This window comes from Cheilinus undulatus, linkage group 1 (assembly GCF_018320785.1).
Source record: "Cheilinus undulatus linkage group 1, ASM1832078v1, whole genome shotgun sequence".
NCBI classification, from domain to species: domain Eukaryota; kingdom Metazoa; phylum Chordata; class Actinopteri; order Labriformes; family Labridae; genus Cheilinus; species Cheilinus undulatus.
In genome coordinates this window covers 49,149,384-49,162,775 of record NC_054865.1, presented here as the reverse complement: position 1 = coordinate 49,162,775, position 13,392 = coordinate 49,149,384, and the positions used below count along the sequence as shown (strand labels likewise).

The 13,392-nt window shown below is 38.7% G+C and overlaps 1 protein-coding gene across 1 annotated transcript; it reads right to left on the bottom strand.

Moving 5' to 3' along the window:
* Window positions 1-509: 509 nt before the first annotated feature.
* Window positions 510-12,755, bottom strand: csrp3 (cysteine and glycine-rich protein 3 (cardiac LIM protein)). Its single transcript, XM_041791937.1, has 6 exons — window positions 12,744-12,755; window positions 6,567-6,678; window positions 4,668-4,833; window positions 2,729-2,855; window positions 1,883-1,976; window positions 510-580 (listed from the first exon to the last, which is right to left on the bottom strand). The coding sequence occupies exons 2-6, from the start codon at window positions 6,676-6,678 to the stop codon at window positions 510-512; spliced, it is 570 nt and encodes a 189-aa protein (XP_041647871.1). The 5' UTR covers window positions 12,744-12,755.
* Window positions 12,756-13,392: the final 637 nt, after the last annotated feature.

Sequence of the window (13,392 nt, the reverse complement as noted above, 5' to 3'; positions counted from 1 at the left end):
TTAAAAGCTTGTGTCGTATTAAAAAAGACTCCAGGCTGTAATTGCTGCCAAAGGTGCTTCAACTAAGTACTGAGTAAACGGTCTGAATACTTATGTCAATGTGATATTTCAGTTTTTTTCTTTTTAATAAATTTGCAAAAATTTCATAAATCCTGTTTTAACTTTGTCATTATGGGGCACTGAGTGTGGATTAATCAGCACTGGTTGTATTTTATCTTACTTTCTCTTGTTCCCTTCATTCATCAGAGAAAATAATTTTGGGGGAGTAAACTCCAGTCAGAAACCATTTGAAGGTAGCAAAATTCATTTATTTTGTAACATGCAATATTTTATCAAACTTAAAAGACAGCATTAATATCATTACCCTAAAGATGATTCTTGACTTTTCTGTGCCAGCATTTTAACGCCCAGTGTGGCGACTATTCATGTGAAACAAACTTCATCCAGAGCTCAAATATGACTCAGTTTGACTCAGTCATGACAAACACGTTAAACAGCAGGTTCGTTTTTCACTGGTTCTCCAACATGGCCTCGTTCCCCAATCCAAATCCTTTTGGACCAAAGTTCTTGGCGTAACAGACTGAAGAGAAAAACAGAGACGAAACTGAGTTCATGATAACAGATAATTTCTAATCAGATCCTTTTGTTTGTCAGTGCTTTGCAGGAGTAACTTTTGGGGGGACATTTTTTGGCTAATAGTGTGGTTTGTTAAAGTACTTTTTAGAAATTATTTTCTTTTAAATAGATCTCTTAAAGTACTTTTGCTACATCAGACTTAAATTTTAAAGCAAACGTTAGATTAAGTTGAAGCTAAAGCTGTTATGACTTTTTATGACCAAAAAAGGAAATAAAATCATCACCAATAAGATAACTATTATTATATTTTTTCAGTGCCCTAAGAACACTGCTGGGGGATAAGTGTCACCAGAACACAATAAAAAAAAATTGCTTTTTTTACATTTCCCATAGAAAGATTGTCAATGAATGGCTGATTTAACTGTTCTATTAAGAGACAGGAGTGATTTTTCCATCAAAAACACTATTTCTTTATACAGGAGAAAATAAGCACTAAGGTGCAAGGTTCCTGGATAGAGCAAAAATAGCCTCAGACCCAATGAAAAAGATGTTGACAAAATCCTTGATCCAAGCGGATCGCTTGTGCCTTTAAAAAAATTATTTGTTGCAAAAAATAGCCATTCAAAAAAATTGAGAAAAGTTCAAAGATACAAGATTGTGACATTTTTTTATATGACGGTCAAGGAACTACAAACCACACAATCCACTGTGATTCCCTGAATTCTTCTTTCAAATTTTCAGAACATACTTCTTTTTACATCTATCTTTATTGTAGCGTTTATGTTGTGAATAATGGCACTGCAGAAGACACCATTTGGACAAAAGTATTTGGCCACCTGACCATGACACCAACAGGGACCTTATCACAAATTCAAGTACATGTACGTTAATACAGAGCTGGCCCCTCTTTGCAGCTATAACAGTATAACAGAAACCACTATTCTTTAAAGGCTGTGCACAAGACTTTGGAGTGTTTTTGTAGGAATTTGTGCCCATTAGCCTGTAGAGCATATGAGGTCAGGCACAGATGTTGGACGAGAAAGCCTGGCCTCGCAATCTCTATGGTAAATCTACCATAGATATGTCCAGTATTTTAGCTAATAATAACATCTGCTAGAGAAAGAAAGAATTGGAATTTTACTCCTGGAATCTCACTGTTGAGCATTTATGACCACAAGTGTCTGATGCTGGCTCCAAATGTGTTATTTCAAGAGGGCATTTTGGCTTCATCTTTGTACAGCAGGAGGGGTTGAGGCATGTTGCCCATCTTTATATAAAGTCTATATTTTTGTGTATGTGTAAGCACCTTTACAGTACAGCTCTCCATCCTTGTCTGTCACTGTGGTTGACTCCAGACTTTTACCACACAGGAGGCAGCGGAAACAGGTCTTATGCCAGGGCTGAAAGCACACATGCGGAGGCCGTATGTAATAATGGAAGGTAATAACAACAAAATAAATATAAAAGCTACTCTAAACAGAAATGACTCGAGTCTAGGACTCGCAGGAGGAACTCTCTAGTTGGCAAATTAAAGAGTGGGGATTTTTGGCCTGACTATGTAATACTGTTAACATTCCCAAGATATTAATAAAAGCATAATGGTCTGAATTGACATTTTGCTGGCTCTCCAGTCGGTCCACTGACCCATCAATCGAAGAGCCCCTGTCTGAACTGCTGGGCGACTTTCAATGAGACTTACATTTGCCCAGGCTCAGACCTGTTTTTTCAGAGAACCATGGTGAACTAGACATTAATATGGTTAAGTTAATATGGTTAAAAGGTGCCGTGATCTGGTCCTATTTTTTATCCCCGTTTTTAATCCAAACAGTAACTATAAAAATGTCTTGCCCAATCAAAAACCAAAGATCTTAAGTGCGCTTTTACTGGACTTTGATGAGTCAACCAGTGATTGGTTCCAGTTGCTGGGTTGATTGCATCCTAATGCAAACAACCAGCTCCAGAGTTTGATTGAAAGTGAGTTCAAACCATCTCTTCTAAGTGATCTGGGTTTGTTTGTTTTGTTCTGAACAGGTCAGTTTAAAAATCTGAAGGTACTAGGACAAAGAGGGAACATTTCAGATCAACTTCTCCAAAGGCGTGAAAGCTCCCCTACACCAAAAACCAGTACAATTTTTTAAAAAACCATCCTTGCCTTTCCTGCTCCCATCACTTTCTCTGCGGCGTAGACGGCTTTGGAGCAGCGAGTACAGCGGTCTGAACTACCAAACTTCTGGGAGGTTTTACTGCTGGAGCTCGAAGAAGCTGGTTTTGGTTTGGATCTGGGAAAAGAAAGCAGTAGGGTTTGAGATGTTCCATCTGAGCTAGTTTGAATGAGTTTTAGAAGATAAGGGCCTCAAATAAAGCACAATAAAATCAGCCGAGATGCTTATATGTTATTTACAATGCATATTCTCTTCAGTCAGTGCTCTGTTTTTCATTTCTATCTCTGTAGTTTACTCTGACTTAAAATCTTTTTTTAACAGTAAACATCATATTTCTTTCAAAGACTTTGGCTCTTGGTTCAGTAGATCTAAAGAAACCATCATGGTACTTGAAAAAGTTGTAATTTAATGGTTAAATTTAATCTGCTTAAAGGTTTACTCAACCAAAAACAGCAAAAATGAAGATAAGTGATTAAAGAATTGCAAATCAGATGTAAAATCTATGAAACAAAACCAAAACGACAACCAATTCCAAAACAGTTGGGACATGTAATAATTTTCAATTCTCATATTTTACTCACAACAGATCATAAACAAGATATAAGATGTTAAAAACGGAGACACCTTAACCATTTCATGAAAAATATTGGCTCATTTTGAATCCAATGGGAGCACCACGTCTCAAAAAGGTAGGGGTAGCAAACGGCTGGAAAAGTAAGTGGTACAAAGAAAAAAAAAACTAGAGGGCCATTTTGCAAATAATTAGGTTAATTGGCAAAAGCTCAGCAACATGACTGAGTGTATGAGCATTTTAGAGAGACAGAGTCTCTCAGAAGTAAAGATGGGGAGAGAGTCATTGTGAAACAACTTCATTAAAACCCTCCCTCATGAAGACTTTGAATATCCCACCATCTACGGTTCATAATATCATCAAAAGAATCAAAGAATCTGGAGAAATCTCTGCAGAAGGGAAAAGGTCAATATTGGATGCTTGTAATCTTCGGGCCCTAAAGTGGCTCTGCATTAAAAGCAGGAATTTTTCTGTACTGGAAATCACTGCATGGGCTCAGGAACACTTCCAGAAATCATAGTGTGTCAACACATTTGGCAGTGGCATCCACAAATGAGAGTTAAGCTGTATTAAGCAAAAAATAAGCCAGGTGTGAACAACACTGCCATCTTCTCATTTAAAATGGACAGCGGCAAAATGGAAAACTGTTCTGTGGTCAGATGAATCAAAGTTTGAAATTCTTATTGCAAACATGGACACTGTGCCCTGCAGACGAAAGGGGAGAGGAGCCATCCAGCTGTTCAAAAGCCTGCACCTCTGATGATATGGGGTTGCTTTAGTGCCTATAGTGTGGGCAGCTCACAGATCGTAAAGGTACTATCAATGCTGAAGAGTAGATAGAGGTTTGAGAGAGAGAGAACATACGCTCCCATCCAGACAACGTCTCTTTCAGGGAAGGCCTTGACTATTTCAGCAAAACTACACTAAACCACATACCACATTTATCACAACAGCATGGCTTCACAGCCGTATGATGTTTACAGACTGTTGTTAGAAAAAAGGGGATGCTTCTCAATGGTAAACATGGCCCTGTCCCTACTTTTTTGAGATGTGTTGCTGCCATCAAATTCAAAATGAGCTAATATTTTCATAAAATGGTAAAACGTCTCAGTTTCAAGATCTGATACTGTGTGTTGCTCTGTTGTGAATAAAAAATGGGTTTATAAGACTTGATAATAATTGCATTCTACTTTTATTTACATTTTACATCGTGCCCCAGCTTTTTTGGAATTGTGTTTGTACATTTCTTGTCTGTAGAACAGTTGGATATGATCAGGAAAATGCTGCAATGTTCGACTGAAGTGATAGAGCTGTAATAAAAGCCCAGCTTTAGCTTTAACTGGCGTGTTCCTACGTACTCCTGTGGCTGTGTGTTCTTTCCTGGAGGGTCAGAGCTCAGAGCTCCAGCTCCCTGCCCGTATCCGTAGCCTTTTGGCCCATATTTCTTGCCGTAGCAGGACTTGCAGTAAATCTCAGACTCGTGTGCTGCGACTGTGGTGCTGTCCAGACCTTTTCTGCAGCTCACTGCGTGAAAGAAACATAATTAATTCATAAATTAGTCCATTTTTAGCAAATACAATTTTAGTGTCTACTCAGGTTTTGCTGAACTTTAATCGTGACCAAACCTGCCATTTAAACTGATTTTTTTCAACTGATTACTTAATAAAACATCAGCCCATCTCCATTTAATCTCTAACTTCACTTATGTCTTCTTCTATGGCAATATGTTTGTGTCAAAAAGATGTCAAATTCACACAAAAAAGCATCATATTCAAACCAGTTGCTGTCTGACCATGACATTGGATGAACTGGTTTCTTTGGACATGCCATGGTGGACTAATGGTGGTTAAATTTAGCGCCCACATTGCTGCTTTTATCAGTCAACAGTGGCATTACTCTGAGCCAGATTTCTTCTGTTGTGTCTTGTGTTTTCTATTTTGAACAGCGAGGAGAGCGTGAGGCGAACGTTCGAGAAAAGATGAACCGTCACAGACGGATGAGCTTATCACAGCGGCCTTTCACAGCTCCCACTGGAACAATCCCACACTCCATCACGTCCACCCAACTGGAAAGTGTTTGTGTTTGTGTAGAGGACGGTCAGCCTGTATGACAAGTCCTCTCTGTGGTTCAGTGGATTAGAGAGAGGGCATGGAGAGGCGATCATGGCCTAAAAACTTTGGCTGTTTAACAACAAGACCGCAACTCAAATTCAGGTCAGGACATCAGGACCAAAGTGGGGTGGGACACTCAGTCATTATGGGACACTCAGACAGGGACCATTAGCTGATGGACAAAGGAACAGGCATGTCAAGGGACAAATGCTACAGACTGAAATGTCTGATAAAATTTTAAATAGTTTTCAAAACAACATAAATTCTCACTTCTTAAAGTTGCAGTGCTCCATATCTTGTCTCAGTAGCTGCCATAGCATGTTTATTAGCGTTACAGTGGAAATTCTGTATATCACCACCAAAGACGGCTACATAATGAAACTTGAGCTGCTGCAGGATGGCGCTGTTCTGTTGCTGTACCTCCGTCATGTCTTGTGCTGCTTCCTTGTAATGAACCAAAAACATTCCCTGCTAATGGCTGCAAAGTTCTGTTGCTTAAGTGCCCCCTTCTAAGGCGTAACTCCATCCTTGACCCTGACCCCCGTAAAGATGAAGGACTGACTTGAAACTTATTCATAAAGAAATAAGACATCATCCCCACTCTTTTCCAGAAAGACAATGAGCTGAAGCATTCAGTAAAAACTACACAGAAATGGTTACAGACAACAAGGTAAATGTTCTAGAGTGGCCGAGTCAAAGCCAAGACCTCAATCCAGTAGAGAATTTGTGGCTGGTAATGAAAAGTGCTGTCCATGCCTGATCCCTGTGCAACCTGACAGAGCTTGAGCAGTTTTGCAAAGAAGAATGGAGAAAAATCCAGATGTTTGAGCCTGATTGAGGCCTATCCACACACACTCTGTGCTGTGATTACATTTAAAGGTGCATCTACTAAATACTAACATGAAGGGGGTGAATATCTATGCAGTCACTTATTTTACATTGCATATTTTTATTTTAATTGTCATTACTTTGTAGAAATCTGTTTCCACTTTGAAATTAAAGAGTTTATTTATCAAAAACATCCTGAGGGTAAAACATCCAAGGGGTGAACACATTTTTATAGCCTCTGTATGTGTGAATCTCCACCTCCACACAGACACTATCTGCAGTGATCAGTGAAGGGAATGGTGAGGGTGTGATGCTCACTGCAGATGAAGCAGGTCTTATGGAAGCTCCTCCCGTTACACTGGATCTCCTCTGCATGATACACCGTCTTCTCACACGCCGCACACTTCGCTCCTCCTCCCCAGTTTGGCATCTAAAAGATAAAAAACAACCTTTGAATATCAGAAAAATGACCATAAAGATATTCAGATACTCTGGAGTGTGATTACATCATTATAAGGTTGTTCCTATACACACATATACAAGATCAAAACTAGAGGGCTACTGAAAAACAGCTCGTCCAGTCCACTGTCCACTGATAGTAGTTCATGATGTAGTATCCTAAAAAAACAGCTATTCCAGGATCTTTCCTTGGCTTTGAAAATCCAGATTCCCCCAGACCACGGACATAACAGGGACCAAAGGGGTAGTCTGTCATTTATTTCACAATTAGAGACCCCCAAAGAGGGCAATGCATCAAATTTTGCTAATGATATTGTAGTCCATCTTTTTTGTTTTTTTGCATAGGCATGGGTGTTTGTATTTGTTTATGGTGACTAGCTCACCTTTCTTAAAAACGGAAAAGGTTGTTGCAAAACACACAGCATGATTTTGAATTATTCTCATTTGAAATTAAATTTGTTTGCCTTAATCCACCTTATACCTAGCCTCCATTATACTTTGTGCGCAATGTGGGTAAAATTTCCAACCCCTTCTGTCAAACCAGAACGCATCATAGAAACAAGATGCAGATCCTGATTGTTAGAGTGATTTAAGGACATATCCTTAACATATCTGATCTAACACAGACAGATTCACGCTGCAAAGTGAGTCCACAGAGTTGGAAACTTTGATTAATGATGGTAATTTCCTCCAGCTCCTACACTGTAAAACCTAACAGCATATCTTAATAAACAAAGTAAGTTAAAATAACTTAATTCCCTGAAAAACTGGTGGGCACTCATTTCTATAAAGTGGGTCTAACTCAAAAATGAAAAACTGAAGTAATAACTCTGCTTTTTTCACTGTTTAAGTGTATTTTAAACATTTGAGGTTTGTTCACTAAACTTATTTTATTTCAGTAGATTTCATGAACTCATGTTATCTAAGTTAAAAGAGCAGGCCCTGCTGACCTGGGTAGGAGACCCCGCTGCATCTGAGACACAGACATGAGGTGCATAAGGAGCCATTTTCACTCAGCGCTACACCGAGAGGAGTGCGAAAACATTGTAGTCACCTTTACTTGTTGAAATAGACAATTTTATTCTGACTGACGGCTTGGTGTAAAATTAAAGTAAGAATGTTCTTTTGTCAATTTCATTGCATGCTCTGTTTCACCCTTGTTTCAATTACTGTGGCTTAACATACCTGCCCAAATTTAAGGTAACTATAGCGTTAGCTGTAAGTTCTTTAGCACACTAGCTAACATTACATAGAAGATTTTTTTTAAACTTAGCCCACTTTAACCTGCTGTGTTGGCTAATTTTATGGAAACAAGCTAATGTCAGCTGGAAAGCCTGCAATATTTTTGAGTTGGCGATTTGAAAATATGGTGTGTTTTAACGTTATTCCCTCGTATTACGTGTAACCCTCCACGTCTGCTGTGAGAGCAGCACCAATCAGCAGATGCCCGGGGATGAGCAGGGACGTCTGTTTGATAAAGTAACAGCTAGCTGCCATAATACTGATGCGATTTTCAACTGTGTTCGGCACGGATGCATACATCCAGCACATCTAACCTCCCAAACACGGACACTGCGCTCTGATAAAAGCTTAACAAAGAGCCACGTCGGTCATACAGAGTGACTCAAGTGCTCTTCAGAGCATCTTTTCTCTGCACGTAAAGCTACTTTCCAAAAGTTTGACTCCAGTTTTTAGTTTTTGATAGTAAGGTATCCGTATCTTTGCTGGTCATAGCGCGTCAGAGCAGCAGGCTCCGTGTCAGATTACTCACACACGCTGTACATTAGAGAGATTGTAAATAAAGCCACAGTCTCACGCTTTTTATCATAATAAACACACAAACCAAGGGATGCTTATCATGTCTCTCCCATTTATCACCCTGAAGAAAATATGTTCAGGTCATTTTTAATTTGGTTAAGATTCATGTAGGATAAAATGGGGATTTCCTCTGAAAGTATCTTCTCTAAATCTCTTGTCAAATATTCCATGCTCTCATGTTTTCACTTCAGTATTTATAATGTGAAGCAATGCAGAAATTTTTTGTCTTGTGTGATGTAAATGAAATGAGTATTTTGATACTGTGGGTTTCTCAATATTATTAATAATATTAAAAAGAAATTGATAAATAAGTGCATTAGAATTCACTGAAATATAGGAACGAAAACCTTTTACACTCACAATTTCCTGATGAGGCCTTACATTTGTGCTGGAGTGGTATAAAGTTTGTGACTCACAAAGGATCCTAATTTTTTTCCTGTCCCCTGCTAATCAGATCTACCGCAAAGTTCATGAACCTAAAACAAGTTAAGATATATTATTTAATTCTATAAATAACACAACAGAGGGTTGGCTTTAAAATCTTCTTAGCTAAATTGTTAAAGAACCTAAAAGGTTCATTATTAGAAATTTAACTTTATTCCCTTTTTGTTGGATTGTCATCACTCCGCATTTGAAAGGCTTGGGCAGTTTGTTCATTTACAGTATGTAATTAACATTAGGTAAGACCATGTGTAATCAAAATCAATGCTGGCAAGATTTTACTGTTACCCTAAGCAGCATAATTTGTCTATTTTAGCCATTTGTACCATTATTTATTTGAAAAATGAGAGTCATGACATTGATATGCAGCTGCCCTCAAACACTTGAGACCTGACTTTGACATTTAGTTAGAATGGCCATCGCTGGCATGGCAGTAGTATAGGCAAACAGTCAAAATAATAATAATTAAAATTTTTATAAACAATTCATGGCATTTGCCAGACGTAACCTGTCAAAATGATAAAATGCACTGTTGTTGCATTTCAGCCCTTTGTTTACAGGAAAGCACAACGTTGTGGGTGCTTAGAACCTCATAGGTTTTAGAGAGCAAAGTTTTGGTGTGGACAAGTTCATTACAGTATATTCTGTGAACAAGTGAAACACTAGTAACAAATAGGAGTACAGGTCACAGTGGTATAGTTATTGCCTACACTTATAGCCCCGTTTAATAAGGCTCAATGATTTATTTCTGCAGGATATTTTTCTTACACCAAGTGGAGCTTCGTTTGGACAGAAGCCTACAGTGTGAAGTACAAAACTCTGTCTTTTAATACTTAACAACTGGTAATTGATATGTAGTATTTTGAAATGTCCTAACATTCTTTTCTATCTCTCCAGAGGAGTGCCAGTTTGTAGCTGAGATCCCAGGCCAACAGCTGACCAAGGCCCAGACAACAAACCTCCTCTCGGGTCCCTCTTACCCACCAGCATTTTGAGCTTGATTTTGCAGCGACTGGGAATCAAGGTCAAATTAATTACCATACTTGAAAAAAATATATATTATTATTGTAATTACTATTTTGCTTCTTTTTATATTTTAATTTTCCTTTCAAATCATTAAGGCTTCTCCACATTAAAAGTCAGTCTTAACATCAGTGTTAGGCAGACTGGCATTCTCTGTCAAACTGTATTGATTCGACAGTTTTAAAAAAGCTGCTGGTTAATAACCAGGTCAAAATAGCAACTATGCATTTAAGTTATGCACCAAAATCAAAACAGTATCATTACTACCTAATATGAAAGTGTTTTGTTAGGGATACAGATCATGAGAGGATGTAAACTGTGTGACTTTAACAGTTCCTTAAAAATACAGTTACTTACTTAATACTTACTTAAATATTACTTGATCTAGAAAAAGAGCCTGGTTTCTTTTAATATCATTTGACCATTACACAATATAATATATGTCTAATGGTCTGTAAATGTTCTCTGTTTTTGTTTTCTATGCAGCTCTACACCAAGTTTCATAGGATCACAAATCAAAATCTGCAACATTCCTTCTTTTCTTCACTGGACAAGTATACACCTTAACTTCTGAAACTGTACAAGAAGAGGAGGACTGGAAGTCTAGGCGAGACAATGGAGAAACTTGTGAAGTTAGTTTGATCCAAAGTTAGGTTGAGACGGCGATTTCAATATGGAGGCTGCTACAGATTGGCTTCAAAAGCTGTTTGTAAGCAGACGGCTGACGTCACACAGGCTTGGTCCAATTCTTTTCAACAGTCTATGGTTCTGCTGCAATCACAGCCAGTTTCTCTTATTCAGGGTTAAGTCTGAAGAATTTCTATTGTTTCTTATACTTTGATTTTTTTTTTCAGTGTACCACTGGAAGATGGAGTTCAGGATAATGTGGGAGGAGATGAGGCTTCATCTTCCTTCAAGAACAAACTGCAATCTAGCTGGAAATGTGTTTTAATCTGCATCTTGATCATGATCCTCATTTCTGTCATCGGTCAATCAGTGATGTAAAAGATGGAGGTAAAAGAGCTACACAAGGGGGACAGACGGCAGCGTTCAGTCCTGTTCTCTGACAAACTTTCCTTCCTGTGGAGATTTTGCAACAAACAGACACTTCTGTGTTCACGTTGCATCCCTGGATGGACCGAGCATTCGGCACGCTGCTTCTTTATGTCCTCAACACAGAAGAAATGGCAAGACGCACGCGAGGAGTGTATGTCGTACTCCGGCGACCTAGCTGTTATTTTGAACACTGAAGACCAGGCTTTCCTCACAAATTTCACCTTTCAGTATGCTCAGGAGCACCCCGAAGAACATTTCCTCTCTGCTTGGATTGGGTTGGAGGACATAGTGAGGGAAGACAAATTCAAGTGGGTCAATGGAATGAGAATGCAGAGAGATGACGGCTACTGGAGGAGAGATGAGCCAAACATCTATGTCGCCTCCTGGGACAGAGAAGGAGCAGGCCAGGACTGTATTGCCATCGTCCCACCAAAAAGCATCACAGAAGAGAAGTGGCTGAATTTGTGGGACGACATCACCTGTCTTGGCAGTCGTCACTTCATCTGTGAGACTGACCTGCTAATTTTGCACTGAATTTTGATTATCAAATGAAAAATCTAATTAAATCACGAGCTAACAAATGTTGTCAGTTACATGCTTATGTTGTGAAGTTGGGCTTGCCTTTCACAGACAATTTTACCTCAGCTAACAGCGACTTTATTTTGGAGCTGAAAAGTGTTTCAAGCTATTATTGGGTCTGATGTTGAAAATACTAATTGTGCCACTTTTTTCAGCCAATATCTGCCCAATTTGTTGGCTACTTTTCATCAATTTAAAGCATTTTTTTATCCAATTTGCCCCTTTTTTCACAATTTTGTGACTTTTTAACCTATTTTCACCAATTTTTCTGTCATTTTTGCCTCTATTAACCCAATTTCGCCGCTCTACTTATTTTTTTGTCACTTTTTAACCCATTTTGCTATTTTTCCTGCTGCTGTTGCCAATTTAAACCCATTTTGCCTCTTTTAACCCATTTTTGCTCCTTTTAGTCCTATTATATCCATTCTGCTGCATTTAATTAATTTTAATCCATTCATACTTACTCCAGAAACTGGCTACACACATTTTTCACTCATCTGCATGTTTCTTACAGACTTTAATCCATCAGTGTTATGACATTACCAAACCAATGTAATATTTGGCTCTGTGTGATGGATGCCGTAGTCTCTGTCATCTTTGATTGGTGTTTTTTAAAAGCTTTATTCACTGAAACGTGGCATTAACTAATCTTTACCCGTCTGGATGGCTCTCATCTCAGCCATCAGACACGTCTAATTTGTCTTTACTTTGTCCGACAGCTTCACTAAAAGCCTTTAGATGTGTCAGAGCTGCTCTGTGTGACATTCCTGTTTCATATCAGTCTGCCCACCACCTCACAGGTCTGGTATGTGATGTGTCCAGGAATAGAGGCTTTACGGGGGCATCAGACAGACAATAGCCAAGCTGTTGAGCCATCATACACTACTAGAAATGTCTAAATATCTCTGAGTAAAATCAGGAATCTCACATGGAATCATCTCCCAGTGATTAAGTTTATGTCAAAGATACAAAAAGCTCAATAGAATTAATGTGATTCCATCAATTCAAACCAAATATGTACAAGTTCCTGCTCTTAAATCAACCATTTAACCCCCAAGTCACATTATTTCACTCAAAACTAATCAGGAAGCTTTAAAACAAAGTAAACAAGTGTCTTACCTTCAATCCAAGCCTGTCAGCTTTGTCAGAAACATGGCAGTGAGTGCTCCGCAAGCTGCTTAAATACCATCCATCTCACCATCACCACGGTCCATCAGTGACGCTCCAGTGAAACTATCCTCCTAAAATAACTTGTGACAGAGCCGAGCCCTCTGACCCTTCATCAGCGGCTGAGACCTGAATATCACACACTCACATTTGTTCTGCACTCACAGACCCACATGGGGAACTTTAACCATCACTAACCCCCCCACTAACAGGGGGCTGCCCCATGAGGCCCTGAGTGGTGTAGGCCAGGATTATGGGCATAATGACGGGAACTCAAACAATGTCACTGACAACTGTACGTCTGAATGTTAATTCGCTTCAGCACTGAGGCAGATTCCCCCTTAGGAGAGGCCATGTTTTAATTCAAATCACAATGGTTGGTCTTTGATATGTGGTCATTTTTACTCTTTAGTTAAGAAATTATATCCAAGGTTCAAGATGTTGATTCTCTGTTTTAATTGGAGTAGAATACGTTTTAAAAACAGTTAAATTATGGCTGTCAAACAATGAAACATTTTAATTGCAGTAAATTAAAATTTGGATTCATCTGACCACAGAAAAGTTTTCTATTTTGCCTAAATCCAGTTCAAATGAGCTTTGC

Excerpts from the sequence above, each read along its gene's own strand:
- csrp3 (XM_041791937.1), bottom strand. The coding sequence starts at position 6,678 with ATGCCAAACTGGGGAGGAGGAGCGAAGTGTGCGGCGTGTGAGAAGACG. Across the intron at positions 1,977-2,728 it reads AAGTGATGGGAGCAGGAAAG|CCCTGGCATAAGACCTGTTT; the intron begins GCAAGGATGGTT and ends GTGTGCTTTCAG. Across the intron at positions 581-1,882 it reads TGGAGAGCTGTACTGTAAAG|TCTGTTACGCCAAGAACTTT; the intron begins GTGCTTACACAT and ends TTTTCTCTTCAG.